The sequence below is a fragment of the Peromyscus eremicus genome, chromosome 1, assembly GCF_949786415.1.
Source record: "Peromyscus eremicus chromosome 1, PerEre_H2_v1, whole genome shotgun sequence".
NCBI classification, from domain to species: domain Eukaryota; kingdom Metazoa; phylum Chordata; class Mammalia; order Rodentia; family Cricetidae; genus Peromyscus; species Peromyscus eremicus.
This window is the reverse complement of record NC_081416.1, coordinates 93,004,549-93,032,214: the sequence shown is the minus strand read 5'-3', so window position 1 is coordinate 93,032,214 and position 27,666 is coordinate 93,004,549. Positions and strand designations below refer to the sequence as shown.

Here is a 27,666-nt window from a genome sequence, read left to right as displayed (position 1 = left end):
TGCCCCTTATCCCTGCCAAGGCCACCAAACCCTGCAGCAGCCTTAGCCCCGTAAGGTCTTGTAGACGTCTGATTGATTTGGATTGCGGTTGTCAGACTGCAGGGTCTCAATGCCAAGCCACTAGACAGGGCCCAGTCTGCATACATATTCATTTATTATTCATACCCCTTTGCTTCCAAAATTGAAAGAGGTGGCCTCATTCAATAAACTTGTCCTAAGCATAGACGAGGTAAGATTCTACATAGCAGTAACAAAGCGCCAGAATGCAAACTCTTCTCCAGGTGAACTGATCTGTGAGAAGAGCTGGCACTGGGGTCCTCAAGCTTAGACGGCATTCCCCCTCACGCACTGTCTCCAGTTTATTTTTATTTTTTTTTTATTTTATTTTATTTTTTTTTTTTTTGGTTTTTCGAGACAGGGTTTCTCTGTGTAGCTTTGCGCCTCTCCTGGAACTCACTTGGTAGCCCAGGCTGGCCTCGAACTCACAGAGATCCGCCTGGCTCTGCCTCCCGAGTGCTGGGATTAAAGGCGTGCGCCACCACCGCCTGGCTCCAGTTTATTTTTAAAAAATGCCTAAAGTATAATGAAGAGAATTTAAATTTCTAGCAAATATTCCACACTCACAGTATTTAGACCAGTGGTGAGGAAGGTGTGTTGGGTTTGCTGTGTTTCAGTAGAGATGACCTTGTTCCTGGAGCTAGATGCCCTTCTTCAAAGTCACTTATATAGCACAATTGTAAAAATGTACAATGTTTAGTCGTGGCCTAGTAATGTTGTGTATATGGTTTTCTAGAGTGGCTTTTTGATGGAGGCATCAAGGTTAACTTAAAAAGTGAACCAGGGATGCCACTCAAGTGGGAAAATCCTCCATGAGTTGTGAGTTCAGTGTGAACACTACAAACCCTGCAGAACACCCACATCCTCCTCTCCCACCACTTAAAAAACACATCTCACCAATGTTCTTGTGCAGGCCTGCTCTGTCTATAGAGGGGCTCACAGGGTTCTCTCTCTCTCTCCCCCTCCCTCACTCCCCCCCCCCCCCCCCCCCCGCTCCCAGACTGACACAGTCTCCAGTGGCTTCTCACATACTTATGCAGTGGCACATGGTTCCCCTTTCTCTTGAACATCACACACACACACACACACACACACACACACAGGCACACAGATCCTCAGCTTCCCCATATATGATGTGCACACATACTCAGACACATGTCCCCACACAGGTGCACAGACCTTCATGAATGCACATAAGCTCTTGATCCTTCCACATCTCATGTACATACATATTCTTTGGTACACGCACACTCATGACTGGCACAGTCTTCCTGGTTCTTCTGAATCCCATGTGTACACACAGCTCCTGCAGAAAGAGAAGCCACGGAAACTGTCTTATTTCTGTACCTCACTTTACCTCCAGATTTTGCTCCCTTAGGACAGAGCCTGAAGAGTCTGTTTAATAGATTCAATTACTCCAGGCTCCTGAGACCTTCCAACTTAATTCTGATTGCATTAAGGTGTCAGATAATTTGGGAAGAAGGGGGAAAATGCAGCCTCAAAGTCATGACAGGAAAGTCTTCCAGACGCTTGTCATCCTAAAGAGGTAGACAGCAAATAATTATAACTCTGGCAGAGGTAGCATGGACAACGGGGAGTTCAGGGGTCAAAGCCTCCTGCACATCTTTTAGGCAGGGTTCTGGCCCAAAGGACAGAGGCCTCTGTGGAGTAGCTTTGCTGCTATGCTATGAGCCGCCAGGGAAGAGGGGACCAACCAGCCCCTTTCTACTGCTCTTCCTGGGAGGCCGTGTGGAGACCAGGCTGGAGACCTGAAGGCAAGAGCTTTGCACTGCACCTTACTCTCAGCTGATTTCCCCTTTATCTAGAGGTCCATGGTGACAGTAATAGCCGTCAAGAAGTTGACAAATATTCACAGATAACAGCGTTTAGGGAGCTAAGATTCCTCCCTAGCCAGAGAGGGGCTTGGGAGTGTACTCACGAGCACCGCATGTGCTAGTTAAGAAGCAGAGGGTGAGGAATACGGACTTGGAGCTGGTATGTGATGCTGACTTCACCAAGGACCACCTATGGGACCCTGAGCATGATGCTTGTCTTCCCTGGGCCTCAGTTTCCTCTGCTGAAAGCAATATGTACCATATGAGTACACTTCCTAGAGTAGTGGTAAGAATTAATGAAGTTATACAGATCTCACCTAACAAAACCCCAACTCCTGCAGTCCATTGATAGTTATTATTGTTTGGAGTTTATGGGGCAGACAAGGCTGAGAAGCTGCAAGAAGCCCCAGGTGGAGATCCTGACTTCGCTCCAGGGCAGTAAGATGGGACCCACCCTGTGGGAGGCCAGTCCCCACTCTTTCCTCGGGGTACTCTTGAGGAGAGAGGGATAAGAAAGGTTAGATAGAAATATAGTGGGAAGAGAAACAGAAACACAGGATAGCTTCGGGAGGGCCTGGATCCTTATCCACCAGCCCATCCTGTCTCTTCTAAAAGGTTTGTTTGTTTGTTTGTTTGTTTGTTTTTTAAATAGGAATGCCAAGGGGAGGAGCAAAGACCTCCCCCTAACACAGCCAAGTGCAGACCCTTCCAATCACCTGGTAATCAATCACCTGGTAGTTAAGCCATCCTCTAATGCCGCCCTGCTGGGTAAAGCAAGCTCAGATCTGACTAGGAAACCTCTGGGGGCCTCCACACCACCCTAAACATGAGAGTCGTTCCCATACTCTTCCGTCCTGCCAGGGCATCTCCCCACAGGTGCTCTTCTGGCTATCTGGTGCTGCTGAGCCCAAGGTACACTTGAGGACACCCAGGAGCTGTGTAGGGACTGTGCTCATATGTAATCCCTTCCCTGATACCTAGCCCAGGGTTCAGGCTAGCCTTTAGGCCTGCTACATCGCTGAGCACCCGGCCTCTTGTGCTTCCAGCTAGCCCTGCTATGGACCTGCCACCCTTCTTTCCCCTGCCTGTTATTAACCATGGGTCCTGGTCACAGTCGTGACCTCATCAGCATTCAAGGTTAAGAGGATCTTTCTTGAGATTTCGCTGTCCTCTAAAAGGGTTTTAAAGGACGAGAGATACTGGTTCAATTTCAGCTCCAACACTTCCTTGCTCCTTGCCCTTAGGTCCGTTAGTATTTCTCAGAGTTCATTCTCTGGGAAATTGAGATGAAATATTTGCTTCTCAAAGCTCTTGTGCCCACTAATGCTCCAACTTTCTAAGGGCCTGGAGTGCAGCAGCTAATATAACCTTCCTCTTGGTTGTGGAAGCAAAGACGGGAAGTGTCAGGTGCAAAAGAAGGACCCTGGCTGAGGAAACACTTTTACTAAAACTAAAGATCAGAAGGTTCTGGGGGCAGGCACGTGAAATGGAAGGTTGAGAAGGAAGCAGGCCTCAGTACTCAGACCACAGGCTCTTCCGACACCTCTAACTGGAGCCCCCCTACTCTGCCCTATCCCGGGTAAATCTCAGATAGCCGAGGTCCTAGAGGGAGGAACTGGGGCTGGGTGACAGCGTCCTTCCCAGAGGAAGGTGGGCGCCACGCGATCTGCATCCACGGGCCGGGGTGGGGTCTCCGCTAGGGCGGGACCAGGGGCGGGGCGGCGACTGCCACGCAGAGCTCAGCCCCGGGCGCGAGACCCGGCGCCTGCGGTGCGGACTACCTCTCCCGCCTCGGGCGCGCTCTAGCCCGCGCGCTCCCGCGGCCCCGCGCAGTCCCGCCGCTTGTCCCTCCGCGCCGCGCCGCACAGGCAGCCGCTCTGGGAGCTCGCGGCCGGGGCCCTGGCGTGCAGAAAGGGCCTCAGCGGGGCCCAGCGGCGGGGCCCGGGAGGATGCGGCCCGGGGCGGCCCGAGAGCTGAGCAGGGTCCCCGCGCCAGCCCCGAGCGGTCCGGGCCTTGGAAGCCGCAGCCGCCGCCCCGCCCCCGGGAGACATGACTTCCAAGCCGCATTCCGACTGGATTCCCTACAGGTACGCGGGCCCGGCTTCCCCGGCCCCGGGGCGTGTGCGGACCCCCACTCCAACGCTGAGGGCGGGGGGAGGGCGGTAGCTCGCTGCCAAGGCACACACCACCTCCCAAATCGGGATGCAGCGTCGGTCAGGTCATCTGGCCTGGAGGCAGGGCTCTGATGCCCTCCACATCTTTTCCAACACCGAGAGCGCGGGTTGGAGGTGCCGAGGTTTTTCATCCCAACTTTGAGGTTCTCAAAGCCACCTGCCCTCTCCACCCTCCTCAACATCCCAAGGGTTCTGAAAGGATCTCTGGCCTTGTTGAGTCTGGTAGCATACGGAGAAAGGAACTGCTCTGAGCCGCCTTCTAGGCCCAGCACCCAGGACATGCGCCTGGATAGCTTGTGCGCACCCACCCCTGCATCTTCACGCTTGCACACATAGGGTATCTGCGCTCTGGGCCAAAGATGCCCATGCTGTTCAGTTCACATCCCCAAAGCATGGATTTGTGAGACAGTTAGAACCCAGACCACAAGGCAGCTGACATATACATGAACCCATATACTCTGTAGACCTTCATTCTTGGACCACAGGGGTGCTTACTTAGAAATCTGTGCATATTCACATCCGTATAGAAATACACCATACTACCTACTTACAAGTACTATTCAGTACCTTTCAGAGATTCAGTAATAGTAATCTGCTTGTTAAAGGGACTAGCTCACAATACAGAAAATTGCTCTTACACGCTCACGTGGATTCAAGAGCCCTGACCCACCTCCTGTTCCTGGATACTTCGTTGGTCTAACCTAAGGCAGGACCAGGTTTTCTTGTGTGGGAGGTGGGGGAGGGGTGGTCTTCAGCCTCACACAGGTGCAGGCCTTTCACCATCCACTCTACTCAATTCTATTACCGGGGAAAAGAGCTCATTGCCATAGCAGCGCCACATCCGTGGCCAGTCATTGGCTCTCTAGTTGCCATGGGCTACCAGGCTCTCAAAGCCTCCTAGAGAGGCATGTGTGTAAAAAGGGTGCTGGACTGCCAAGACCCACTTTTTTTTTTTTTTTTTTTTTTTTTTTTTTTTTTTTTTTGCTGACCCAGGTGCACATTCAGTGGGTTGCAAAATCAGACACTCAGGACCCACGTGCCCTAGGCAAGGATGTTGAGCCCAGTCACTGACAGAAAGTGATTCTGACAGAGCCCTTCTAGGAGTCTGTCCAGATAGAATCCCAAGTAGAAACCAGCTGGAACTGCCTGAAGCTTGTTAAAAGCAGGTTTTCCTACCAACAGGCACCTGTCATAGGCCTGAGAATTTAGGGATTTTCTTGAGAATGATTACTGCCTCTGAGCTCAGCTTCTGTGGGAGCTTCTTGAGTTATTTTCTATCTTCCCAGCAACACACACACAGACACATGTGCACAGAGCCATACACAGGATCTCCTGCAGACATGTGAGCCCGTACCTCAGTCTCACATGGATAAGGGAGAATACTGATTGGGAACTGGGGACTGGGTCGCACTAACCCAAAAGACTATCTGCCTTTGACATATACCCACGCTGGAGGTACAGATAGTGTTGGGGCCATTCTGTGGGCCAAGGACCTCCTAGAAGTTGGTGCAGCGCTATAGAGTATCACTGACCATCTGTCTGCCAGCAGAGGTGGAAGGTGGTGCCTGTGGGCTGAGCAGACAACAGTGCTGTGAGAAGTACCTTCAAGGGGATCCAGTTGGAAGATGGTGGCCAACCATAGGCTACACTGTGACTGTGGGGATAACCGCATGCTTAGGTATCGACAAATGGAAGGCTGGGCTGGTCACAGTTCAAGGCTGATTGTCCCAGGGACCCAAGGACTAAAGCAATTTGCAAAGCTTGTAGAGAAAAATCTACCTCAAGCTAGGGAGAATTCTGCTTGCTACTGGGAAAAGATGCCTCTGGGAGGTAGGGTTATCTCTGAGAAATCTGTTGCAAGTGCCCAGGGCATTGGTATCCTGAAATGGGTGATTGACATTCAACCCAGTCTGAGCCTAATCATCCTCCCCCCATTCTCCCTCCCACACTCAGCTGAAAGCACAGAATCCTGCCACCCTGGAAGCCTGGCCCTGAAAGCAGCTTGGCACCCTGGTAGCCCAACCTGCTTCCTTTCTCCATTTCTGTCACCTGCTTCCTTGTTCTGTAGAGTAGGGAGGGTAGGTATTCAGCTGGGGATGGGCTGCCATCAGAAGGATCGTCCCCTGCCCTGTCCAGTCTTTCTGGGCATGTACAGAGCCTGGAAAAGCACTAGACTTGCGTAGACTTCCCAGTAGGGGAGGCTTGTTGAGAGGAGATTCAAATGGCCCTTTGCATTACTAGGCTGCTGGTTGCAGGCAAAGCCACAGGTCTGTCTGGTGGCGGAAAACTGGGACAGAAGAAACGACATATTTCTTGACAGCCGGGCGGGGGGCAGCGTGTGTACATGGGCTTTGACTATCATGAGGTTTCCCTAATGCCGCAGCACATCAGACTGGAATGTGGCGTGTGGGGGAGAGAGACTGAGAGAGACTGACGAGTTAGCTCTTCTCGTAGGGTTTTCCTCTCTTTCTCTGGTGGCTGCATCCTGCATTCCCTAGGCTCCACTCATTTTCTTCAAAGCAGTGATAGTTGGTGCTAATCTTCTTAGGGGTAATTTTGGCTCAGTTTCTAATGATCGTGGATTAAGCTCACATTCTGACTTAAAAGGGAGCCATTTCACTTATAAAGATCAACAATTAGATCCATGGTCTGCCTTTTGTTTCCCATGACTAGTCGTTTTCAATTCTGCCCATTTCGCTTGACCAGTGTTTTTGAAGAGTATCCGGTGCCTGTAGTGTATGACTCTGCCACCTTTTATAGGTTGTAGGTGCGTAGAGCTCTGAGGAAGGACTGTGGCTTCAGGCATATTGTCTTCAGTCCTCCTTTCTTTTATTTATGTGTGTGGGTTTATGTGCACTGTGGGCATTCTGGAGCTGGAGGAAGCCAGCAGAGGGCATCACATCCCATGGGACTGGAGATACAGGCAGTTGTAAATAGCCATGTGGGTGCTGGGAACTGAACTCAGGTCTTCTGCAAGAGCAGTAAGCATTTTTACCTGCTGAGCCATCCATTTAGACTCATCCTCAGTGTTCTTGTCTGCAGTGCTCAGGGCTTCCTTCACCAAATCATGAACTCTTGGAGAGCGGGGACCTCATGTGTGTGTGGGTGAGCCTTCAGCACTCTCCAGTGTAGATAAAATGCTACCTCTATAAATCCAAGTGATGTCACACTCCAGACAACATTTAGGGGTCTCTTGTCTTCCTGGTCCCATTCCTGGGTTCTGAGCACACCCAAAGTGCTCTCTCATCACAGTGAAGCCTCCAGAACTCCTGCAAGGTACAGCTCCAGGCCATAGAGAATCTCAGGCTGCGAGAGTCCACATAGGCCTCTCACTATTTCTTTGTTCCAAACATCTTCCTCCAACCAGTTGGGACTGGCAAGCTCTACCTTGGGTTAAGTCTAAGCAAGACTGGTTTTCCTGTCCTTTGGGCTCTTGTTAGACACCCCCCCCCCACACACACACACACCCCTTCAGTTCTGCTGCCAGGTTTAGCCTCAGGTGCCTTGTATTGACAACCTCAGGCAATCTTTCTGGAAACTCCAGTTTCTTACTCTTTGAAGATCACCAGCTGTGGTCACAAGAGTCATTTGCATGGCTGATTATTAGAGAACCCCATGGTACTCGCTTAAAACAACAAAACTGATTCTTGAGCATGCTCCCCGGTAGTTCTGAATTGCCAAGGCCAATGCCACAAAGCAGCTTTAGTTCACATAGTATGTTTGGGAACCCCTGGCCGGAAGGAGACGACCCATCCTCAGAGGTGAGAGCCTGCCCCCATTTCCAACCGTGTGCCAAGCAGCTGCTAGGCAGTGGGAGCCATGGATATGGACTTCCCTCCTTCTGGTGTTTGGCACAGGGTTGCAGGCAGACATTCTGGGTGGCTTGTCCTTATAGCCTATTGCTCTGATTCCTAGGTTCAGAGCAGCTTCTGCTGTGGCTGAGGGAAGGAAGGAGGTAGGAAGAAAGGGGCAGGTTACAGGTGGGCTTGGATGGGGCATCCAGATGGCTGAGTCCATCTCTGTGTTGCCCTGGCCTGGGCCTCTGGTAGTGATTAGCTAGCGTTTACAAAGTGGAATGTAGGAAGAGAAGGATGGAAACAGGTTTTCTAATAATACTGGTCATACTAGCCTTTTCCAGTCCACAGCACAAGTCCCTAGACACCTGTCTCCAGGGGCGTGAGTGGCTGTAGATAGCCTGGCTCCATGGGAGTTGAAGTTGCCACCCTTTTGACCCTGGGTAGAGCAGCCAAATCGGGGGATACTTTAGACCGGAGCCAGTGACTCGAACGTTCGAACATTCCTTGGCCTTCTAGGTCTGGCTCCCAGTAGGAGGTGACCATAATGAAGGAGCCGCCAGGGTCAGCTGGAAGACCCATCCATCAGTGCCCTGTCTCTGTCTGAGCCTCCTGGCGGGGCTGCAGCTGGCAGCCTAGGCTTGGCAGTGATTCCATATTTGGAACCAAAGTCATTAAAAAGCCATTAATGTCTCCTTGCATGGTTATCATTTAGTGCAGCCTAGAACGGTGCCCATCAGAAAGGCAGGCCTGGGAGGTGTTGTAAGAAAGACAGACACCTTAGGAGTACTGTTGCAGTGGAACTGAAGAGGCAGGGCTAGCCCGTGTGGTGCGAGCAGGGAGGGAGCTTTGGTTCTGCTCCCCCTCGAGACAGCCATCATTATTGTCACTGTTCCTCAGTGCAAGCTGCTGTGCTGGGGCTTCTTTTGTTATTCACCAGGGAGCTTGTCTTTGTCCAGATGCATTGTCCTTACTAGAATACTCTCCCTCTCCCCATCCCCAGTACAAGCTTGTCACTGCCGGTGATTGTGATCTCCCAGTATCCTTGCCAATCTCCTAGAAACCCAGCTTTCTCTGTGTGTTACATGGGTGGTGGGTGGGTCATTATAGGGCCCCCTATGTGCATCTTGCTGGGCCTAGAGAGGGTCATTTCTAACAGCAATTCTTGTGCTGCCATGCACCATTCCTTTTGAACATACCCGATGCTGAGAGAGATAGTGCGTGGCTCTCTGGGCTCTTCTGATATATCTGTGACTTCTAGAATCTCTCAGAGACTGTACCCTTGTGTTCATCCTTCTCTGAAAGCCACAGTTAAGTTCCTGCTACTGTTAGTCCCACAGATTTGAGGAGAAAGAACACTGACCCAAATCATTGCCAAATTAATTAAAGGAAGCTTTATTCGTGTACATGGGCTATCTCTCCCTAAGGCGGGGTTCAAGAGATCAGCGTTGAATGTGGAAAAGATAAGGTTTTTATAGCTTAAGAATAGGGGGTTTCCAAATGGGGGTATTTGGCAGGCAAATAAGTGGGGGATTACAGAAGCAGAACACAAGCATAACAAGTTGGTCATAACAACCTTCTGAAACAAAGGCGTGGGTGCAAGGTGGTCATAACAACCTTCTGAAACAAAGGCGTGGGTGCAAGGTGGTCATAACAACCTTCTGAAATAAAGGCAAGGGTGCAAGGTGGTCATAACAACCTTCTGAAATAAAGGCAAGGGTGCAAGGTGGTCATAACAACCTTCTGAAATAAAGGCAAGGGTGCAAGGTGGTCATAACAACCTTCTGAAACAAAGGCATACATAGTTGCCATTTCCTGGAACAGGCCGTATAGAACCTTTTGTTGTTAAGGTTAAAAGTGGGGCATAGCTCAATCCTTGAGAAACAGATTTAATCATAAACAGGAATAAACCTAGTTTGTCTTTACTATAGGATGGTTTACAAGCCCAATATGGAGGCTGGCTGGTTTATCACTACCTGTATCTTATCTGGTAATCAACCTGTGATTCTTTGTCCATCTTCCCAAACAGGAAATGTGGGGATAGTGGGAGAGGAAGTACTGTGCTCATGGAAAATAGCATTTGACCCCAGACATAACTGCATGGAAGGTCCAGGGCAGTGTGACAGTTCCTGTGATAAGAAAACACCTCCCTGTGTGGCACAGAGCGGTGAGGTCACCACTTCAGAAACATCTTTTGCTGCCTCAGAGCCTGTCTGCAGATGGCTTTGCTGATGCACACCTTACCTTTTCTAGATGTCTCTAGAAATTTCATTGGCACTGAGGAAAGCATATTGTTTGTTCTGGAATGACCCAGGTAACTGTTTCTGTCCCCAGCACTGCCCTCTGAAAGAATGTAGCCTGTGACATCCCTGTAAGAGGTAAATATCCTCTCCTCTGGCACAGTGGAAGCCAATACCTGACCTATAGAGATCACACAGGGACTTCTGAGGCCAGGATCAGAGGCTGCTGGGCCCAACCAGAGCCTGTCTGGGTGTCAGACCTTTCTGCTCCTGCCAGTCACTGGATAGAGCCCTTACTGCATTTCTCACTGATATTCTAGAAGTAGCGAGTGTGCACTGCTGTGGACCTTGGTGGACAGTGAGGCTTGGACATCAGTTGCAGGGAATGCTCTGCCCTTGTGTTACTGATGTGAGTAGTGGACGTGGTGGGAAGCTGTGGCCTCTCAAGCCATTCAAGGCCCTTAGTGTCTTGATTACCTGACATCTGTGTTCTCTCTAGAGAGCCAAGAGACCTAGGTCTCTAGAGGTACCCCACAGAGTCAGTGTGCTTTTCATGGCAAGATGTTTACCAGTTCAACCAGACTGAAGTTTTAGGCAGCTTGTTGAGGCCTTGGGTCCTGGTAATGTGTCTGGGAGCTCCGGATTCAGGTGCTCTTGGGGCATGTGGGCTGTCTTGGGAAGACTTAAACTTAGAGACTTGTCATTGAGATGTGTTTCTTCCTGTGTTCCAGCAGCCAAGGGTTTGGTGAATGAGGCCATTTTGTACACAGCCCTACATGTGTTCTGATGATGTGCAGATCAATCCAGGGGTACCAGGAGAAGGCCTCCCCTTCTCCTGTCAAATAGTTAGGGCAGCTGTCAGTTAAAATGGTGCATAGTAGTCATAGGTGGCCAGGGAGGTGAGTGGCACTGGGTGGCTAGCTCTTCAAGTAGTTTAAGGGACATACGGTTCAGCTGTCAGAAGGCAAGCACTTCACTGCAGTTTTGGAGTGATTTTTGATCTTGTCTTTTCCTGTCCACACACACTGTACTCACCTTCACACGAGCAAACCTACCTCTTAACACAGATGCCTGCATACACATGTGCACATACATGAGATCCACTCATACACTTCCTTACAGTCTCCCCACAAACCCAATGCACTCGGGCCTACTTGAGCATGTCCCCACCCACAGGTCTAGTTCAGCCAGGCTCCAGCATAACTAGGAGAAGCAGCCTGGAGTTTCCAGGGTTCCCAGCCTCAGGTTCCATCTCCACCCCTAGTAGCATCCTGAGTTGAAATTTCATAGAATTTGAGCCAGAGGTATATTGATCTAGCAAGAAAACTAAGTGGTTTAAATTACTAGTTCTCTGAAGGCAGAATTTTCTGTCCCACCAGCCAGCTCTCAAATAACCACATAGAGACTTATTATTAATTATAAATGCTTGGCCAATAGCTTAGGCTTGTTATTAACTATCTCTTACAACTTAAATTAACCCCTATTTCTTATCTACATTCTACCACATGGGTCAGTATCTTTCTTCAACATGGCATGTTCATGTTGCTTCTCCCTGCATCTCCTGGTCACTCCATTATTCTTCATCCCAGTTATCTCTCCCTGTCCACAAGTCCTGCCTAATCTCTTCCTGTCTAGCTATTGGCCATTTAGCTCTTTAGTAAGCCAATGAGAACAACACATCTTCACAGTGTATAAAAACACTATTCCACAACAGTTCTCTGTTCATATTCTGCCTTCCTAGGGGGCAGGAGCAGTCTGTGTGAGAAGAACTTTCTGACCTGAGACTGGTGGGACTCAAGGATCTGATGCTCTTGGTACTACCTTGGTCCTGTGTCCATGGCCAGAGAAGGGCTAAAAGCCATTTGCTGGGCTGTCCCTTAGCTAATTGTGTCTACCCTGCGGTTATTCTTACCCAGCCCTGGCCTTGTCCTGGGGAAACTGGTCGGCATTTTAGCCTCTCCCAAATGAGGACACTATGCCCTCTTTAGGGGAACAGGACTGTGTCAGTACATCCCCTATTCCTACCTGGGAGCCGGGAATTTGGGATAGGGAGATGGTCTGCCCTAGAGGACCCAGCTCTTTCCAAAAAGGATGGAAAGAAGCAGATGAGAAGATGGTAAGGAACTGCAGAAGCAAGTCCTGGCATGAAGGCCAGCATTCTTGGGATTGGCTAATGACTGATGCCCCTGCTTGGGCTCCTCTGGTTTTCTGTCAGGCTTGGCTCTACTCAGGCATCTGAAGGGGTTTCATCCTGTTCTTACCAGGGCCAGGCTAGCTTAGAAGTCCTCAAGGTAATAGAGGAGGATAAGCAACCAACATGGCAGAAATATGGCTTGGCCCTTTGTTTTCTGTGTTTTAAAGACGGGGTCTCCAGACTGACATTGAACTCCTGTCCTCATGTCTCAAACTCCCTAATGCTGGGATTAGAGGCATGATCCACCACACCCAGTCTTGGAGGCTTTGTTTTGTTTGTGCTGGGGATCAGATCCAGGGCCTTATGTACACTAGGCAAGTGCTCTACCACTGAATTTTCCCTTCTTGTCTTGAATTAGCTCCTAGATGGCAGCCTCCGTTCTTTCTCCCTCCACCACGTGGACTCACTGGGAACCATGATAAGAGCTTAAAAGATGGGGGTGGGTTCTGGGCTACCTCCTGGAACCTCACTGGGCAGCCCTGAATACCTTTCTCTCCCTCTGCAGTGTCCTAGATGATGAGGGCAGCAACCTGAGGCAGCAGAAGCTTGACCGGCAGGTAAGTGAGGCCGGGGCTGGTGGGAAGGCAGCATCTCAGCAGAGGTGTTCGGGAGCAGTGAGTCCCTCATCTTTGGATGACCCTGTCGCATGGGTAGAGAAGTGAACTCTCTGGTTTATCAGCTCTGTATTATTATATTAACCCTACCCCAGTCCTCGCCTCTTCTGCCAGCCTGGCAGCTAGTCACCGGCTGCCAACAGCATGAGTCCTTAACCCAGGGAAGGCTAGAGAGACTCCAGTACAACTTCTGGAACCTAGCCCAGAGATCAGGGTGCTCCCTTTGGCCCCACTGTGGGAACCCCTTCCTCCTGGAGGAGGTGGTGGGCCAGTCCACCTCTGTGCCTGCCCTGTGCCTCTGTAGCGGGCCCTGTTGGAGCAGAAGCAGAAGAAGAAGCGCCAGGAGCCTCTGATGGTGCAGGCCAATGCAGATGGGCGGCCCCGGAGCCGGCGGGCCAGGCAGTCAGAGGAGCAAGCCCCCCTGGTGGAGTCCTACCTCAGCAGCAGTGGCAGCACCAGCTACCAAGGTACACCCTGCCTCTGCCCCAGGAACAGCCAGTCTAGGGAATCCCCAGCACTGGGGTACCACACCCTGGGGATCAGGGTGGTAGAGGGTTACGGGGGAGTGTGGACTCATCCTGTAGGGGTTTGCCCAGGCTGAATGATGTATCTGGCTCAGGTGGACAGCTGAGTGAAGCAGACAGAGAGACAGCCTTAGCCTTGGGCTCCTGTTTATGTTCAGATGGTCACTTCCTGTGTTAGGTCTTGAGGCCAAAAGGCTCAAACTTGATGGATTGGGGAATTCCAAGGTCCAGGTTTCTGATCTGAAGCATGTCCCTGAGATCCTGTGCCCAGCATTCTCTCCTATGAAGAATCCTTCTCCCACGTTCCTGCCTTACTCAGGCTAGGGGCTCCCGGGTCACCTGCCTCCTTCCTCTCTGAGCTCTTGCCTCCTCACTATGCTGCTCCTGGCTGAGGACTGAATCCCCCAGGGCTGCCTTCCTTACACTTGGTGCTCAGCAGAGCCCAATCTGGACATTGTCTCAGAGCCCATCCCTACCCAGGTGTGACTCTTTTGCATCTGGGTGTCCAGGACTTTACCCAACTTAGGTTGGGTTCAGTGCCACAGGGTTTGTGAGAGAGAAGGTGACACACTCAGTCTTTACTGCCCTCTGCTGGGCTGGCACCAGCCATGCAGGTGACTGCTTCCTGCACAGTAGTAATTGGGAGTTATGCCATGGCACCTACCTGGCTTTTGTAGGTAGGGTAGGAAAGATCTTAGCAGTGCTTTCTTCCTTCTGCGGTTCCTTTCTGACCTGGAGCCTCCAGCCACAGTCAACTGCTGGGATTGTTTTCAGCTCAGGGAGAACTTTCTTCCTCTGACCACTGGCCTTGCCCTCACTACCCCACAATGTTCAGGTTCTTCCCTATGTTCTGTTATCTCAGCTCTTCGCTCACCCCAACACCATCCTGATGCTTTAAAGGGAAGGAATTAGGTGCCCTTCACCTATTGGATAGGTCGAGGCTTGGCACACTAAGTAAGGTTGGTCTCCATGTGCACACACACCCTCTGAGGAAACCCATCCGTTCCTGATAATGAAGGCTGTCTCTGGGCATTTGTCAAGGCTGTGGATTGCATTTGCTGTGTTGTGATTTCATCCCAGGAAGATACCCACTGCCTGTGGTCCTGTGCAGCCTGGCTTGCCATGCCACTGCCTTACCATGGCAAGACTTGCTCATGGATGTGGCAAGTCGCTTATCCTCTCTTGTACTTTTTGCTTCACTTATAAAAAGGGGGAATCAGCCTTAGAGCTTGGAAAATGGAAGAAACCACAATGTGTTCCAGGGCCCAGACTCAGGTGATTGCTGTTCCCCACTGAGATCAGAATAGGTGAGGCCTTTAGGGGCCTTCCCCATGGGGTAAGCTGGCCGTGTGTGAAGTTCCTGCTGCTTCTCTGGGGCCCAAAGTCTTTGTCCAGCTCTGAGTGGTGGACAAAGCCAAGAGAGGCTGCTGCACACCTGCTGTTTGACCAAGACCCATGCTTCTGAGCCTGCCCACTAACATCCCTAGTTTTAACAGCCTCTTGCCCTGCCCCCTGCTGGCTGTTGGTGTTAATGCAGGGGCTCACTGGTAAGGGAGTGACCGAAGAACTGACACTCTCAATGGAAGTGTTTGACCTGTTGCCAAACTCATTCATGGTGCTCATTCATGGTACAAGTCCATAAATCTCCTTAAGTATTCAGTGAAGGGATGCGGACTAGTGGCTGTGGGTACAGAGTAAGCAGGCAGATGTGGTTTTGTTTCCATGGAGCTTCTGTTCTACGTGGGAGAGAGTTTCAGCAGGTGGTTGCAGTGTATTTGTGGGAAGAAGCCAGGCTGTGTGAGGAGGTGGCAGGACACTGGCTCTCACTAGGCAGTGGGGGACAGCTTCTCTGGACCTTCCAGGAAATCAGAAGTAGGAATTAATCAGCTGGGAAGGATAGTGCAGGCAAGGACACCATAACATAAAAGGAGTGTGGTTCGTGCAAGGCACTAAACCAGTCCGGTGTGGCTGGATGCATGCTGGGTGGCAGAGTGTGTGGTGAGGTTGAGGAAGGAGAGGGAGGAGTCTACCAGGCTGGAGGCTGTTGGTTGTCATCTTGAGCGTTCAGAAGCTCTTCAACAGATTTTGAGCAGATGAGGGTCCTACTGTGTGGAGACCGTGGAGGGCACTGGCTGTGCCTTTTCTGATACTTCCCTGTTGGCGTGCCCACAGAGCCCCTCCTCCCTTACACTGGATCCATGGGCTCAGCACCCAAGACCTCTACAGGCTTCCTGGAGTATCTAGCATGGCTGTGGTCTCTTTCAGAAGATACAGCCTTTGTCTCCTTCCCATCCTCCATGGCACATTCTCATGACACTCCCCCTGCACTTGCCCAGGCTCAGAACAGTTGGCTGACCTAGAACTTTGGTTCCTAGCTGTCAACTTCACTGTAGTAGGCTGGGCCTGTCCTTGACCATTGCCTGGTTGATGCGTGGGTTGATGATACGGGTGAAGAGCTATGTGAGGGCTGGGGTGGGAACTGTGGTCAGGTGGGAGTGCTGATCTCACCCAATACCCACTTTTCTGTCTTGGGTTCTCTCCTGAGCAGTTCAAGAGGCCGACTCACTTGCCAGTGTGCAACTGGGAGCTACCCGTCCACCAGCACCAGCCTCAGCCAAGAAAACCAAGGCAGCAGCTGCATCGGGGGGCCAGGGTGGGGCCCCTAGGAAGGAGAAGAAGGGAAAGCATAAAGGTTAGCCTGATTCTCCTCAGACCTCCTGGAGGACTGACCTCATTGTGGGAGCGGAGCTTATCCTCCATGAGTATTCTCATTGAGTGTGACCTCAGGTGTACTCAGGGTGCCCATCAGGAAGCCTTGTCTAGCTCATGAGTACCTTGGCTAGTTTGTGGGTGTGGAAGGCCTTGTCAAACTGCCAGGAAGTGAGGGATAGCTTAGCTGTGGGTCAGGACCAACCCCCTTCCTCCTGGCTTACCTCAGCCTGAGCTCCCTCATCCAGTCCCAAGCCAGGATGCTCCCTTTGGTGGAAGCTTCTGCTCCCCCGTCAGGTGTCCACTGTGCCGCCTCATGTGGATTTCTCCCAACTTCCTGCCTTGTCCCCAGAACTCCCTGACCCACAGACCAGTGTCTGTCTGTCCCTCTGCCCCTCAGTCTAACAGATCCTAGGGATCAATGACAGTGATGGTGGCCACTTCCCCAAGTCCTTTTTCCTGGCTACTGTTTCTTCAATCCTTGTTCATGGCCATTGATTTCTAGGCCACTGTGTCGTAGTTGGACAGTGGGGTGTCAGGATCCTTGGGTTTCTGGAGCTGGTTATAGCACTGAACAAAGCTCAGGCAGGCAGGGAAGCTGCTACCTGTGGGCCGGGTCTTTCTGTCACTCAGGCTGCAGCTCCTTGGGCAGGAAGTATAAGGAAGGCAGGCTCTGCCAGCAGATGACAGGGCACATGGGATGGGAGGCCGTGTGCTTGGGAAGGCGACTAGGTGCCAGCCAGTCTTTGAGAGAGGGCCCTATTTTTAATGGCGTATGTGAGTGTATTGTACATGTATGAGTGTGTGAAGAACCAACACCAGCATGCGTAGCTTGTAGATGTCTGTGTCCAGGAAGGATACTGGCCGCAACTATGGTTTGGATTGATCTTTGTTTTCTGTCTTGTTCTTCCCACTGTGCAGTTGATTTTGTAGATGGTTCTTGTCTGTCTTAAGGATGTGGAGTATTTCAAACCCACCCTTGGCAGTTACCTTGGGGGGAAAGACAGAAGAAATGAAGCCCATGTCCCTTTACAATTTACCAAGTATCAACAGGCTGACAGTAGTCATTAGTTGTTGTTTTTTTTTAAACCAGTTTTGCAAATAAGGTTTTTCAGAGGGCCCTGTCATCCATCCCTCTCCCTTCATGGACACCTGAGAATCCAGGCCTTTCCCTCTCCCTCTGGATGTAACTCAGGAGTATCTGGCCTGCAGGCACCAGCGGGCCAGCAACTCTGGCAGAAGACAAGTCTGAGGCCCAAGGCCCAGTGCAGATCCTGACTGTGGGACAGTCAGACCACGCCAAGGATGCAGGGGAGACAGCAGCCGGTGGGGGCACACGGCCCAGCGGGCAGGACCTCCGTGCCACGATGCAGAGGAAGGGTGAGCCCCATGGGGGCCCAGCTGGGACCAAAGCTCAGTCCCAGGTTCTTAGATGCACTCTTCTCCACTTAGATGCACTCTTCTCCAAGAAAATAGCCTTCTTAGGTTTGGTCCAGTCTTTCCCTGGATGTCATGTAGGGGAATTATTGGAGTCAGATGAGAAGTTTTGGGCCAGGGCCCCTAATAAGACCAAGTTAAGAAAAAGAAGTATGAACTGGGGTAGCTAGCCAGCAGCCTAACCCTCTCTGTTGCTCCTGTGAGGCCCAGGTTTACGTGCAGATTTTCTTTCCCTTTTGTTTGGACAAGAAGTTGTCCATTTGTCTGCTGAGCTGCTGGGAGGCAGAGCAGGTCCTCCCTGGAAACCCACTGCCCAGTTTCTCTGGCATGGGCCCTAACTCCAGGGAATCCTGGGTGCAGCCTGGCAGATCCACACACATAAAGAACCTGCTAAAAGACTGCTTCCTGAGGAAATAACGTTTATTCTGGGTCAGGGAAGACAGCTGGGGAAAGCAGAGTCAGTCCCATCCACGAGTCTATATCAGAGTCTGTGGTCTACGCCACCCATGGCCTTGCATCAGAAGTAGAGGTTTCTTGTGCAGGTTGCTCAGCTCAGGCTTTGATACACAAGCGATAGGGATGATGTAACTGAGATTGAAGAAGAGTTGGGATATAGGGACTGAGCTAAAATTGGGTGGTGGGATGCATCCCAAAGAGAATCGTGACAAGCCCCAGTTCATGTGTGTACCAAAGAGAACATGTGTCCTTGTATGTGTCTGGATGAGTGGGAGTACATACAGCAATGTGAGGGTGTGTGCAGATGTCTGTATGAGTGCCTGGGTGTAAGTGAGTCAGGGTCTGAACGTGCATCTCCATGTGACCACCTAGATTCTCACTATAAAACCTGTCTGTCTGCTTAGCCTCCATGTTCTCTGCTCACCATAGGCATCTCCAGCAGCATGAGCTTTGATGAGGAAGAGGATGAAGATGAAAACAGCTCTAGCTCTTCCCAGCTCAACAGCAACACCCGCCCCAGTTCCGCTACTAGCAGAAAGTCCATCAGGGTGAGTGAAGAGAAGGAACCTTCATCCCCTGCAGGAGGCTGACATTGGTGGTGAGATCTGCCTCTGGGTGGTGGTCTAGTTGTTTTCTGTTGTGATAAAAACACTAACCAGAAGCATCTTGGAGAGGAAAGGGTTTATTCGGCTTACACTACCACATCTATCATTGTCACAATGATCACAAGCCATCATTGAGGGAACTCAAGCAGAACCCATGGAGGAATACTGCCTGCTGGATCACTCACTTCATGCACAGGACCATTCACTTAGGTTCATGCTCAGTTAGTTTTCTTAGACAGCCTGAGCCCACCTGCCTAGGGATGGTGCCACCCACAGTGGGCTGGGCCCTCTCACATCAAGACCATCCATCATAGACATGGCCACACGTCAGTTTGGTATGGGCAAGCACAACCCTCTTCACCCCCTTGACTCTATGCTATGTCAAGTTGATAAACTACAACATGAGGTAGTTGTTTATGTATATGATAACATTATGAGGTGCTAGCTTTCCTTGGGTTAGGTGTCTGTATGAAGCTTCTCTGAGCTCTTCTGCTTGTCTACTGTTTCCTATCTCTTCAGTAGGTTAAAGGGCTAGGATGCAGGGAGAGCTGGACTTGGACAGGATGACCTCCTGAGAACCTGCTCTGATCCCTGTCTTCACCTCCAGGAACTGTTGAGGAAAGGGAGAGGCTAGAAGATAGCTCCTGACCCTGGGGGCATGGTAGCCACATCCACACTCCAGGGATCCTGACCTACCTCTCCTTCCCCTCACTGAATCAGGAGGCAGACTTATCCTAGACCACCAATCTGAAGGGGAGAGCCTCTCGATTTAGTCTTCTACTCTCCTCTCCATAGGAGGCAGCCTCAGCCCCCAGCCCAGCAGCCCCAGAGCCACCGGTGGAAATCGAGGTCCAGGATCTAGAGGAATTTGCTCTGAGGCCAGCCCCACAAGGGATCACCGTCAAATGCCGCATCACTCGGGACAAAAAGGGGATGGACAGGGGCATGTACCCCACCTACTTTCTGCACCTAGACCGTGAGGATGGCAAGAAGGTGAGGTTCCTCTGGGCACGTATTTTCAGTTTGGAAGCCTAGAGGCTAGAATGTGAGGGAAGCTTAGCTTCAACACTGGCCTCTCAGTTCTCCAGGGAAATAAGTGTTTTGTGTGGACTCATGGGCTTATCAGTGCTTGTATGTGTGCACACATAGATGTATTGGAGGAGATGAAGCAAAGTGACCATTTGTGTGTGCGCCCAGATATGTGAGTGGACACCACAATTGTGGGTAGATATGGAATGTGATATTGCTTTACTCTTTAAGGTGTTCCTCCTGGCGGGAAGGAAGAGAAAGAAGAGCAAAACTTCCAATTACCTCATCTCTGTGGACCCAACAGACTTGTCTCGGGGAGGCGACAGCTATATTGGGAAATTGCGGTACTAGTGCTCTTTCAGGAAGGCAAGGGAGGGGACCAGAAAGCCTTCTGATATCTCTGAATGAGATCCTCTATCAAGTCCAACCACAGGCCAGTCTATGCCCAGCCTTGAGTCAGACAGGACTAAGCTGCTCGAAGGTATTGGGTACAGGTCCAGCATGAGTGACAGGTCCAACCAGGATGTTGCCAATGATGTAGGCCACCATGGAAGAGTTGCTTTGGCTCCCTGGTCAGAGGCAAGGGACCCAGAGGCAAAGAAGCCCTGAGGAGGTGAGGTGGGGAGGCCTCAAGTGAGGTCTCATTGAGGAAGAGTAAGTGAAGGTGTGAGTAGCTAAAGCTGGACGTAGCCCTGGAAAGGACAGGGACAGCCCTTCTCCATGAGGTGCAGAATCCTCTTTGGCCTCCTAGATGCCACTCTGCTTACTTTCCAGAAAAAGCAGTGCCTCTGTCCCCTCCTATGGTTCATAGAAACCTATGAACACTGACTCACTCCCTGAATTTCCTTCACTGAAATGAGATACCCTTTGAGTTGACTTTAGAGTTGACTGCTTATGGGGTTCCTCCACTCTGTCCCCAGGTCTGCCCATAATGCTCTGTAGGCTTCTTGTAAGAGAACGGGCTGTGCCATGCCATGGGAAGAGGTATACAAGCCTGTTGACTGTGCCTTTCCTTCAGGTCCAACCTGATGGGCACGAAGTTCACTGTGTACGACAATGGCGTCAACCCTCAGAAGGCGTCCTCTTCTACGCTGGAAAGTGGAACTTTGCGCCAGGAGCTGGCAGCTGTGTGCTATGTGAGTCCTGTTTCTAGGTAGACATGAAACTCAAACCATAGTTTGACTGGGTTGGGGATCTCTGTAGACGTGACGTTGTGTGGGACAGGGACCTAGACCTTACCTGTCTCCAGGGCTCCGACTACAGCAGGCTAACTGCCTGGGGAGCTCTGGGAACGCTCCCTGGGCAGGAGGAAGTACATGCCTGGGCTCCGTTCTAGACGTCACTCCCATCTCCCTGCTGCAGCTGCAGTACCAGGCACTTGTGTGGATCTGGGACCCTTTCAGAATCATTTCAGAACAGAGATTCTCTTCCCTTTGGTCTGGAAACTGAAGCTTGCTTGCTAACATCATACCAACAAGAACAAGACTGGAATGTACATATATGAGCATTCTCTGTTACAAACTTGGGTTCTTCATTTCTGAAAGTAAAGGATGGGTGTCCTGTGAACCTATTAGATGCCTCAGCCATTTTGGATGATCCCATAGTGCCACCTGCTGGCCAATCTTAGAGAAGCAGCCTGAGTCCGTCTGTGTCCCAGGTACTGTTGGAAGGACAGACTTAGGACATCAGAAATAGAAGCAAACCCTTATGGCATTTAAATCTTTATTGAGAGACAAGGCATAAAACAGATGTAAGTGAAATAAGTATATTCTTGATCAATGCTCAGAATTAAAAATCTAGTTAGAGATACGGATATATGAAATGTCATGGTGTATGTGGACCTTTAGGAGTGATGGCAGGGAAGGTCTTGCCAAGGTAACTCGAGTAAAGACCAGAAGTGAAAACCAGCTGTGCGTATGTCTGATGAGAGCAGAGTGATTGCAGAAGAGAGTTAAGATAGCAAGAAAACTAAGGACTAGGGGCCAAATCACATAAGGCCCTGAAGATAGACTAAAGGTTTAAACAGGGAAGGAAAACATACCCTTTAATAGGAATGACAGCGAGGGTGCTGTGTTGAGACCAGATGGTGGGGAGGAGAGCCATGGGGGCCCAGGGCAGAAACAAGGAGTTGCTTTAGTGGTTGTTTGGTGATCTTAGATGCTGGTGTAATCTGAACATATAGCTGATAGAAATTGTGGATAGGCTAGGAGTGGGGGAGTGAGAGAGTGAGGTTAGTATGACTCCAGTTCACGTGACTAAATGTAAGTGCTGAGCTGCCATTGACTGAAGCAAGCTGGGCTGTAAATGGGAGTAGTTTAGGCTGTGCTAAATTTAGAGGTGACATTAGACTATCAAGTATAGATGTTGCAGACATTTTATTCCTCTTTGTCTTTACCTCCTTGGCCCAGTCTCCCTATGGGTAAGCAATTTGAGGTAGCCAGTACTAAATTCTCTTGTTTTCCCAGGAGACAAATGTTCTAGGCTTCAAGGGACCTCGGAAGATGAGTGTGATTGTCCCAGGCATGAACATGGTTCATGAGAGAGTCTGTATCCGTCCCCGCAATGTGAGTCTCTATCGCTTCCCCAGACCCCAGCCTCTGAATGAGCTTCTAAGGGCAGAATTCCTCCAAGGTGTATGTGTAGGGGATACAATTTGAGAAACTCTGAAAGTTTAGGGAACCTCATTCCTGGGTAAGATCCCTCTTTGGGTGGTTGTGATGCCAAGGCTTGGGTCTGGCTCAAGTAAGGCTGTCCCCACTTCCCTACCACCAGGAGCACGAGACACTGCTAGCACGCTGGCAGAACAAGAACACGGAGACCATCATTGAGCTGCAAAACAAGACGCCAGTCTGGAATGATGACACACAGTCCTACGTACTCAACTTCCATGGGCGCGTCACCCAGGCTTCTGTGAAGAACTTCCAGATCATCCATGGCAATGACCGTGAGTATTGCTGCCCCTCCTTATTGACACTGTACATGTGGTGCCTAGCCCTCACTCCCTGGTCCATACCAGCCAGATTGCAGGATGTGGGTATATGGTTTATATTAGCAAGAACTTTCTAACTGTAGTGATTAGAGCTCTGCCCCAGATTCTGTGAGCCCAGCCGAATCTGGGGCTTGGGAACACCCTTTAAATGATGTCTTTTCTTCCCTGTCCCCTGCTGTCTGTGTGCATCTCCCCCTTTACCCTCTTGCTCCTCACCCATCTCTTCTCCTGAGCCTTTGTTTTCTCATCCTTTGGGATCTCCTGGCATCTCCTTTTCCTCCCCTCTTGTGGCCTGTGTCTCATCTCCTCTTCCTGTTTACACCACCCATGCTTGTGCATGGCCACAGCGGACTACATCGTCATGCAGTTTGGCCGGGTAGCAGAAGACGTGTTCACCATGGATTACAACTACCCACTGTGTGCACTGCAGGCCTTTGCCATTGCGCTGTCCAGCTTTGACAGCAAGCTGGCCTGCGAGTAGAGGCCTCCTCAGCCTTTAGGGTGGCCCAGTCCGGAGTGGAGCTTGCCTGCCTGCCGAGACAGCCCTGCCTCCCCTCTGTTCATAGGCCCTCAGCGGGCTTTCTGGCCTTACCAACCAGAAACTGGCTGCTTTGCCTCTGCTGCTGAAGCAGGGGGATAGCAAATGGGTATGAAGGGAAAAGGAGTATTTCTGTGCCCCCAGGTCAACACACACGACCAGTCTTGGGTCAGTACCCTGCCACAGTTGTGTTTACCACACAGGGCAAGCTCTTCAGCAGGAGGTGCAGAGGGAGGGAAGCACAAGCAGGGCTGCTGTGGCCCAGCCATCCACTCAGCCTACAAGTCAGGGGACAGTGGGTGTCCCAGGAGGTAGGGTACAGTGAGTCTATGTGTATATATAGGGCCCTTTATGTAGCAAAGGGCCTGGTGGTCAGCAGAAAGTACTTCCACCTCAGAAGGGCCCATCAGGCCTAAGGGAAGTTGGGGGGTGGGAATAGGTGAGTGGCAGAGCCTTGCTAGGATCGCAGGGGCCTGGCTGTGGGAATTAGCTGGTAGCTTAGAGTGGTAACTCATTTGTTGCTTCTAGAAGCAAGAACCCAGCTCTCCAAGCCAAATATCTGAGTGGATGGGGGTTAAAGGAGTCGTCCAGGAGGCTCCCTACATCAGGGCTTGCTGACGTTGAGCAGCCCCAGCACAACTCCTATGACATATATGTAGGGTAGAGGTCACCATTCAAGTAATGGCATGCTTCAGGAAGAATGTCCTCTCTGGGAAGACCCGGTTCCCATTGTTGCTAGCATGCCCTGACCATTCAGGGCTGTGTGCCATTCTTAGGGGAATGGAGCGGGCTGAGAAGAGCGGAGAATACTTTAGGGCCACAAGAGCTCAGGTGGTAGGACTCTGTATGGCTCACCAAAAGTAATGCTGATCCCTGGGAACATGGGACTTGTCTCTTGGTTACCTAACTGGTTAATGACAGAGTTCAGAACCTCAAGGTCCTTTGTTTCTACTGTTTCCCAGAAACTAGACTCTCTGGCCTTCTGGGGTCCATTCTGCATGCCCTTTCCCTTCCCAATTCCAGAGACTTAGGACCTTCAGAGTTAATCTCTAAGATTGAAAAATCTTTCGGTAGGGCATCAGGCATTTCCATGTTGAAAGTTGTCTGATCCGATCTGGCCTGTGCCTGGCCCCTCTATGAGGCCTTCAAGTTGTGCACAGACCTCAGCAGAGCCACTGCAAACTTCTTTGTGTAGATGTGACAGGCAGCCTGAGGGTTCAGGGGCTGGGCCTGGACATCCCTTCCACTGCCACTTTTCCTTGGATGGCACCACTCATCTAGTGGGCTTGGGAACGCCAAGCCTTGCCTGTGTCATTTGAAAGAAGCTTCTTGCCTAGATGGAGATAAGAAACCAGTGGGAAGCAAAGAGCATTTAGGCATTGCTTTAAAATAGATATGCTCAAAAAGGCTAAGTAAAAGTAAAGTCATGCTTTGAGTATGTAAATGAGGCTCTACAGGTCAGGAGGCTGGGTTGATGTAAATGGAAATAGTATTTAAGAAAAACATCTGGATTCTTCTATTTCCTTCTAAGCAAGGCACACCTTCTGTAGTAGGATCTGACACACCTGAGCCATACATCTCCATGAGAGGACCTTACAGTGAGTTAGCCTTTGTTTACAGTCTAGTTTCGAGGGCACCAGGACGTCTATGCTGGGGCTGGCCTATCTCCTGATGAAAGATTACAGTGCCATCTATGTCCTTCCCGTAGTTCTGTGTTTGCCCTCCTTCCCTGACTTTATAAGGAGCAATCTGCTGACAGAGGTGGCAGAAAGCAGATCTTCATTCTAGTCAAGCCCTTTCTCTGGGTTTACAATGTTGAGGTTGAACAGGCTGATTCTGGAGTCTAGTGGGTGGAAGAGCCCCTGGTGGGAAGAAGGAACTGGAAGCACAATGGGAAACTCTTGGCCTCTGCTCTCTGCTTCAGCACACAAAAAAAGGGGGTGTTGGCTATTAGAATATAAATTTGGTAGCACCAGGAAACAGGCCCACTATGGAGAAAGGCAGTCAGCACAAGACCCTCTATGGGGCACCAAGTGACAAGAGTAGTTGAGTAACCTGCTTCAGACCAGCCTCCCAAGCTCAGATCTTGGGACTCAGCCCCTGGTGATGTTGCCTTTTCTTGAGCACAGGCCCATGGACCTCAGATACCATGGCCCTGGGGATCACCTGGGTTCAGCCTCTCCCACAGTAAGATTTCTTACCTTTCACACCCTCTTCTCCTAGGTGGTCCTTGACTAGGCAACAAATTGATGATGGGATGAATGGACAGTCTGTACGAGTGTGGAGCAGCTGGAACCTTAGGCAGCTCCTCTGTATGCTACTGGCTCTCCACCCTAAAACTCTCCACCCTCTGCTCCAAAACAGTTCCTCTGCAGAGTGGTGATGTTAGCTTCCCCAAGTCCTCTCCGAGTCTAGCTTTTTCTGTCCTTCTGGCTCTAAGGTGCTCTGTGTCTGTCTGTGTGTGCGTGTGCACGTGTGTCTGGAGGAAAGGGCAATCTGCAATTAACCAACAGACGTTTAAGATCACATCTGAGTAGGAAAAGAATAAGGAGGCAGTTGTGACCACAGTGGATTATGTCCCTTCTTTCCATGCTCTTTCTTCCATGGTTCCAAGCAGATGATCAAGGAAATGTAGTGCCGGTCTCACTGGAGGAGGAGCTGAGATGTGCATCCTTTTAAATGAACATGGTATAGTGATGGTGCCTTAACAATCTTGACACTAAGGGGAAGCAAGTCAGGCACATGCCTAGGGGAAGACAGGTGTAGGGAGCCAAGATGTCTGATGGCAGGCTGGAAGAGAACTTTTGGTAAACCTACCTTCACTGAGGCAACAATGTTGTAGAAGTGGTTTATTTTTTCCTTCTTTCTGGAAATGGCAGGGTATTTGCCTCCAAACTTTATTTAGAAGTCGAAGTAGTTCTAAGTTTAAGCAATAGGAAGGGCTGCTCAGATGGGGTCTGCAGGAGGAGCCACGTCCACAGCCCTGCTCTGCAAGCACAACAGCCATCTCCTCGATGGACAGCCTGGTTTCCCCTTAGCAGCAGCCCTGGCCTTCCCTTCTCTGTACTCCTTGCCCCAGCTGTGATATCCTCATGGGATTTCAGGATGCCAGGTGCCATCAAAGCATGCTTTCTGTGGTGCCTAGCACTGTGACTGGGGCCCAACTGCCCTGCAGAGTTGGGACCTTACACTGCCCTAGGCTCTGGCTTGTAGACCTGCTCCAGTCTCCAGAACAGGCTATGGGATGGATTCTTACTTCAGTTTATGATCACCTGCCCTTCTTCACTCCAGCTTGCAATTTTTTGTCATTTCAAGATCTTAAGTACTGGGATGGGTTTGGGTTTTCAGCGCAGAGGTGACTTAGTCCAGGAGCGTACAACTGCATTTATAGCAGCTAGGGCATTTGAGCAAACTACATAATCCTGTGTCCGTCTCCTTCCCTGTAAGATAAAGATGCAGGCCTGTCAAAGCTGGGTTGCTGAAGGTTAATTCTTGCTCTCATCACTACCTTTCCTAGCTCATCACTGTGCCTTCTTTCTTTCCTAAGAAAGATACTGCACCCCTCTCCTCTCTCCTCCTGCCCCTCCTCCCCCGCTGAGGTCCAGGTAGAGCTGGAGATGAGGCTGAAGTCTAGAGTCTTCTATAGAGCACCTCAGAGTAGCACAGAAGGGGAAGCCCAGCTCCAGCCTCCTGGATGTGACCAGCTTGGTGAGGACAGGCAGCATTTCTCTTGCTGGGAGCACACTTAGCCAGTTTCACAACGCCTAGAACATGTATGTCGATTTGCACATGATTGTCTTTCCTATTTTGGAGTGGTCAGACATTTTATTTTTGTTTAAAATTATCTGGAGTTTTAGACAAACTTGCAAAACTGTGCTTTTATTAAGTGACTTTTTGAATAAACTTTTTGGTATTCTGAAGCAAATGTATTTATTTATTGGTATGTGCAATGACAAACTTGGTATTTTCCCATAATGACATTATGTATGTTATAGAATTTAGTGTTTGTCTAAGTAAAGACGTGTATCAACAAATTAAACTTGAACTGTTTGACTGCAGTGTCCTTGTTTTTCATAGAGGGAGAAAATGTGTCTCTCCTGAAAATGTTCTCCATTCCATGCATTCCTAGGAGCTTCAAAGGGTCTGGTGGGTAAGAGCAACAAAAAAGGCGCAGAGTGTGTTTAAAACCAGTGACATACAGGTCAACACTGTCTTTTCATGTGGTGCCACATCCAGTGTGGAAAAGATGAGGCTAGAAGATACTTCAAGGTCATCTGGGTCACCTGAAGGAACTGGCCGATAGTCCCTAAGTGTGCCTGGTGGGCATGGTCCTTGTAGACAGAACTGGGATGTAGGACTCAAGGGTGGAAAAGGCCCAGCCACGTGATTCCAGGCCATGTCCAGAGCTGGACCCATTTAAACAGGACTTTTACATGTGTGGGAATCTTTTTCAGTCTGTGGTGGATATGAA

The 27,666-nt window shown here is 50.4% G+C and overlaps 1 protein-coding gene across 1 annotated transcript; it reads left to right on the top strand.

Moving 5' to 3' along the window:
• Positions 1 to 4,094: 4,094 nt before the first annotated feature.
• Tub (TUB bipartite transcription factor) lies at positions 4,095 to 27,248 on the top strand. Its single transcript, XM_059260154.1, has 12 exons — positions 4,095 to 4,180; positions 12,800 to 12,851; positions 13,213 to 13,375; positions 15,981 to 16,124; positions 17,354 to 17,521; positions 18,464 to 18,582; positions 19,435 to 19,632; positions 19,900 to 20,012; positions 20,687 to 20,804; positions 22,134 to 22,232; positions 22,441 to 22,612; positions 23,005 to 27,248. Exons 1-12 carry the CDS (start codon positions 4,095 to 4,097, stop codon positions 23,136 to 23,138), a joined length of 1,566 nt encoding a protein of 521 aa, XP_059116137.1. The 3' UTR covers positions 23,139 to 27,248.
• Positions 27,249 to 27,666: the final 418 nt, after the last annotated feature.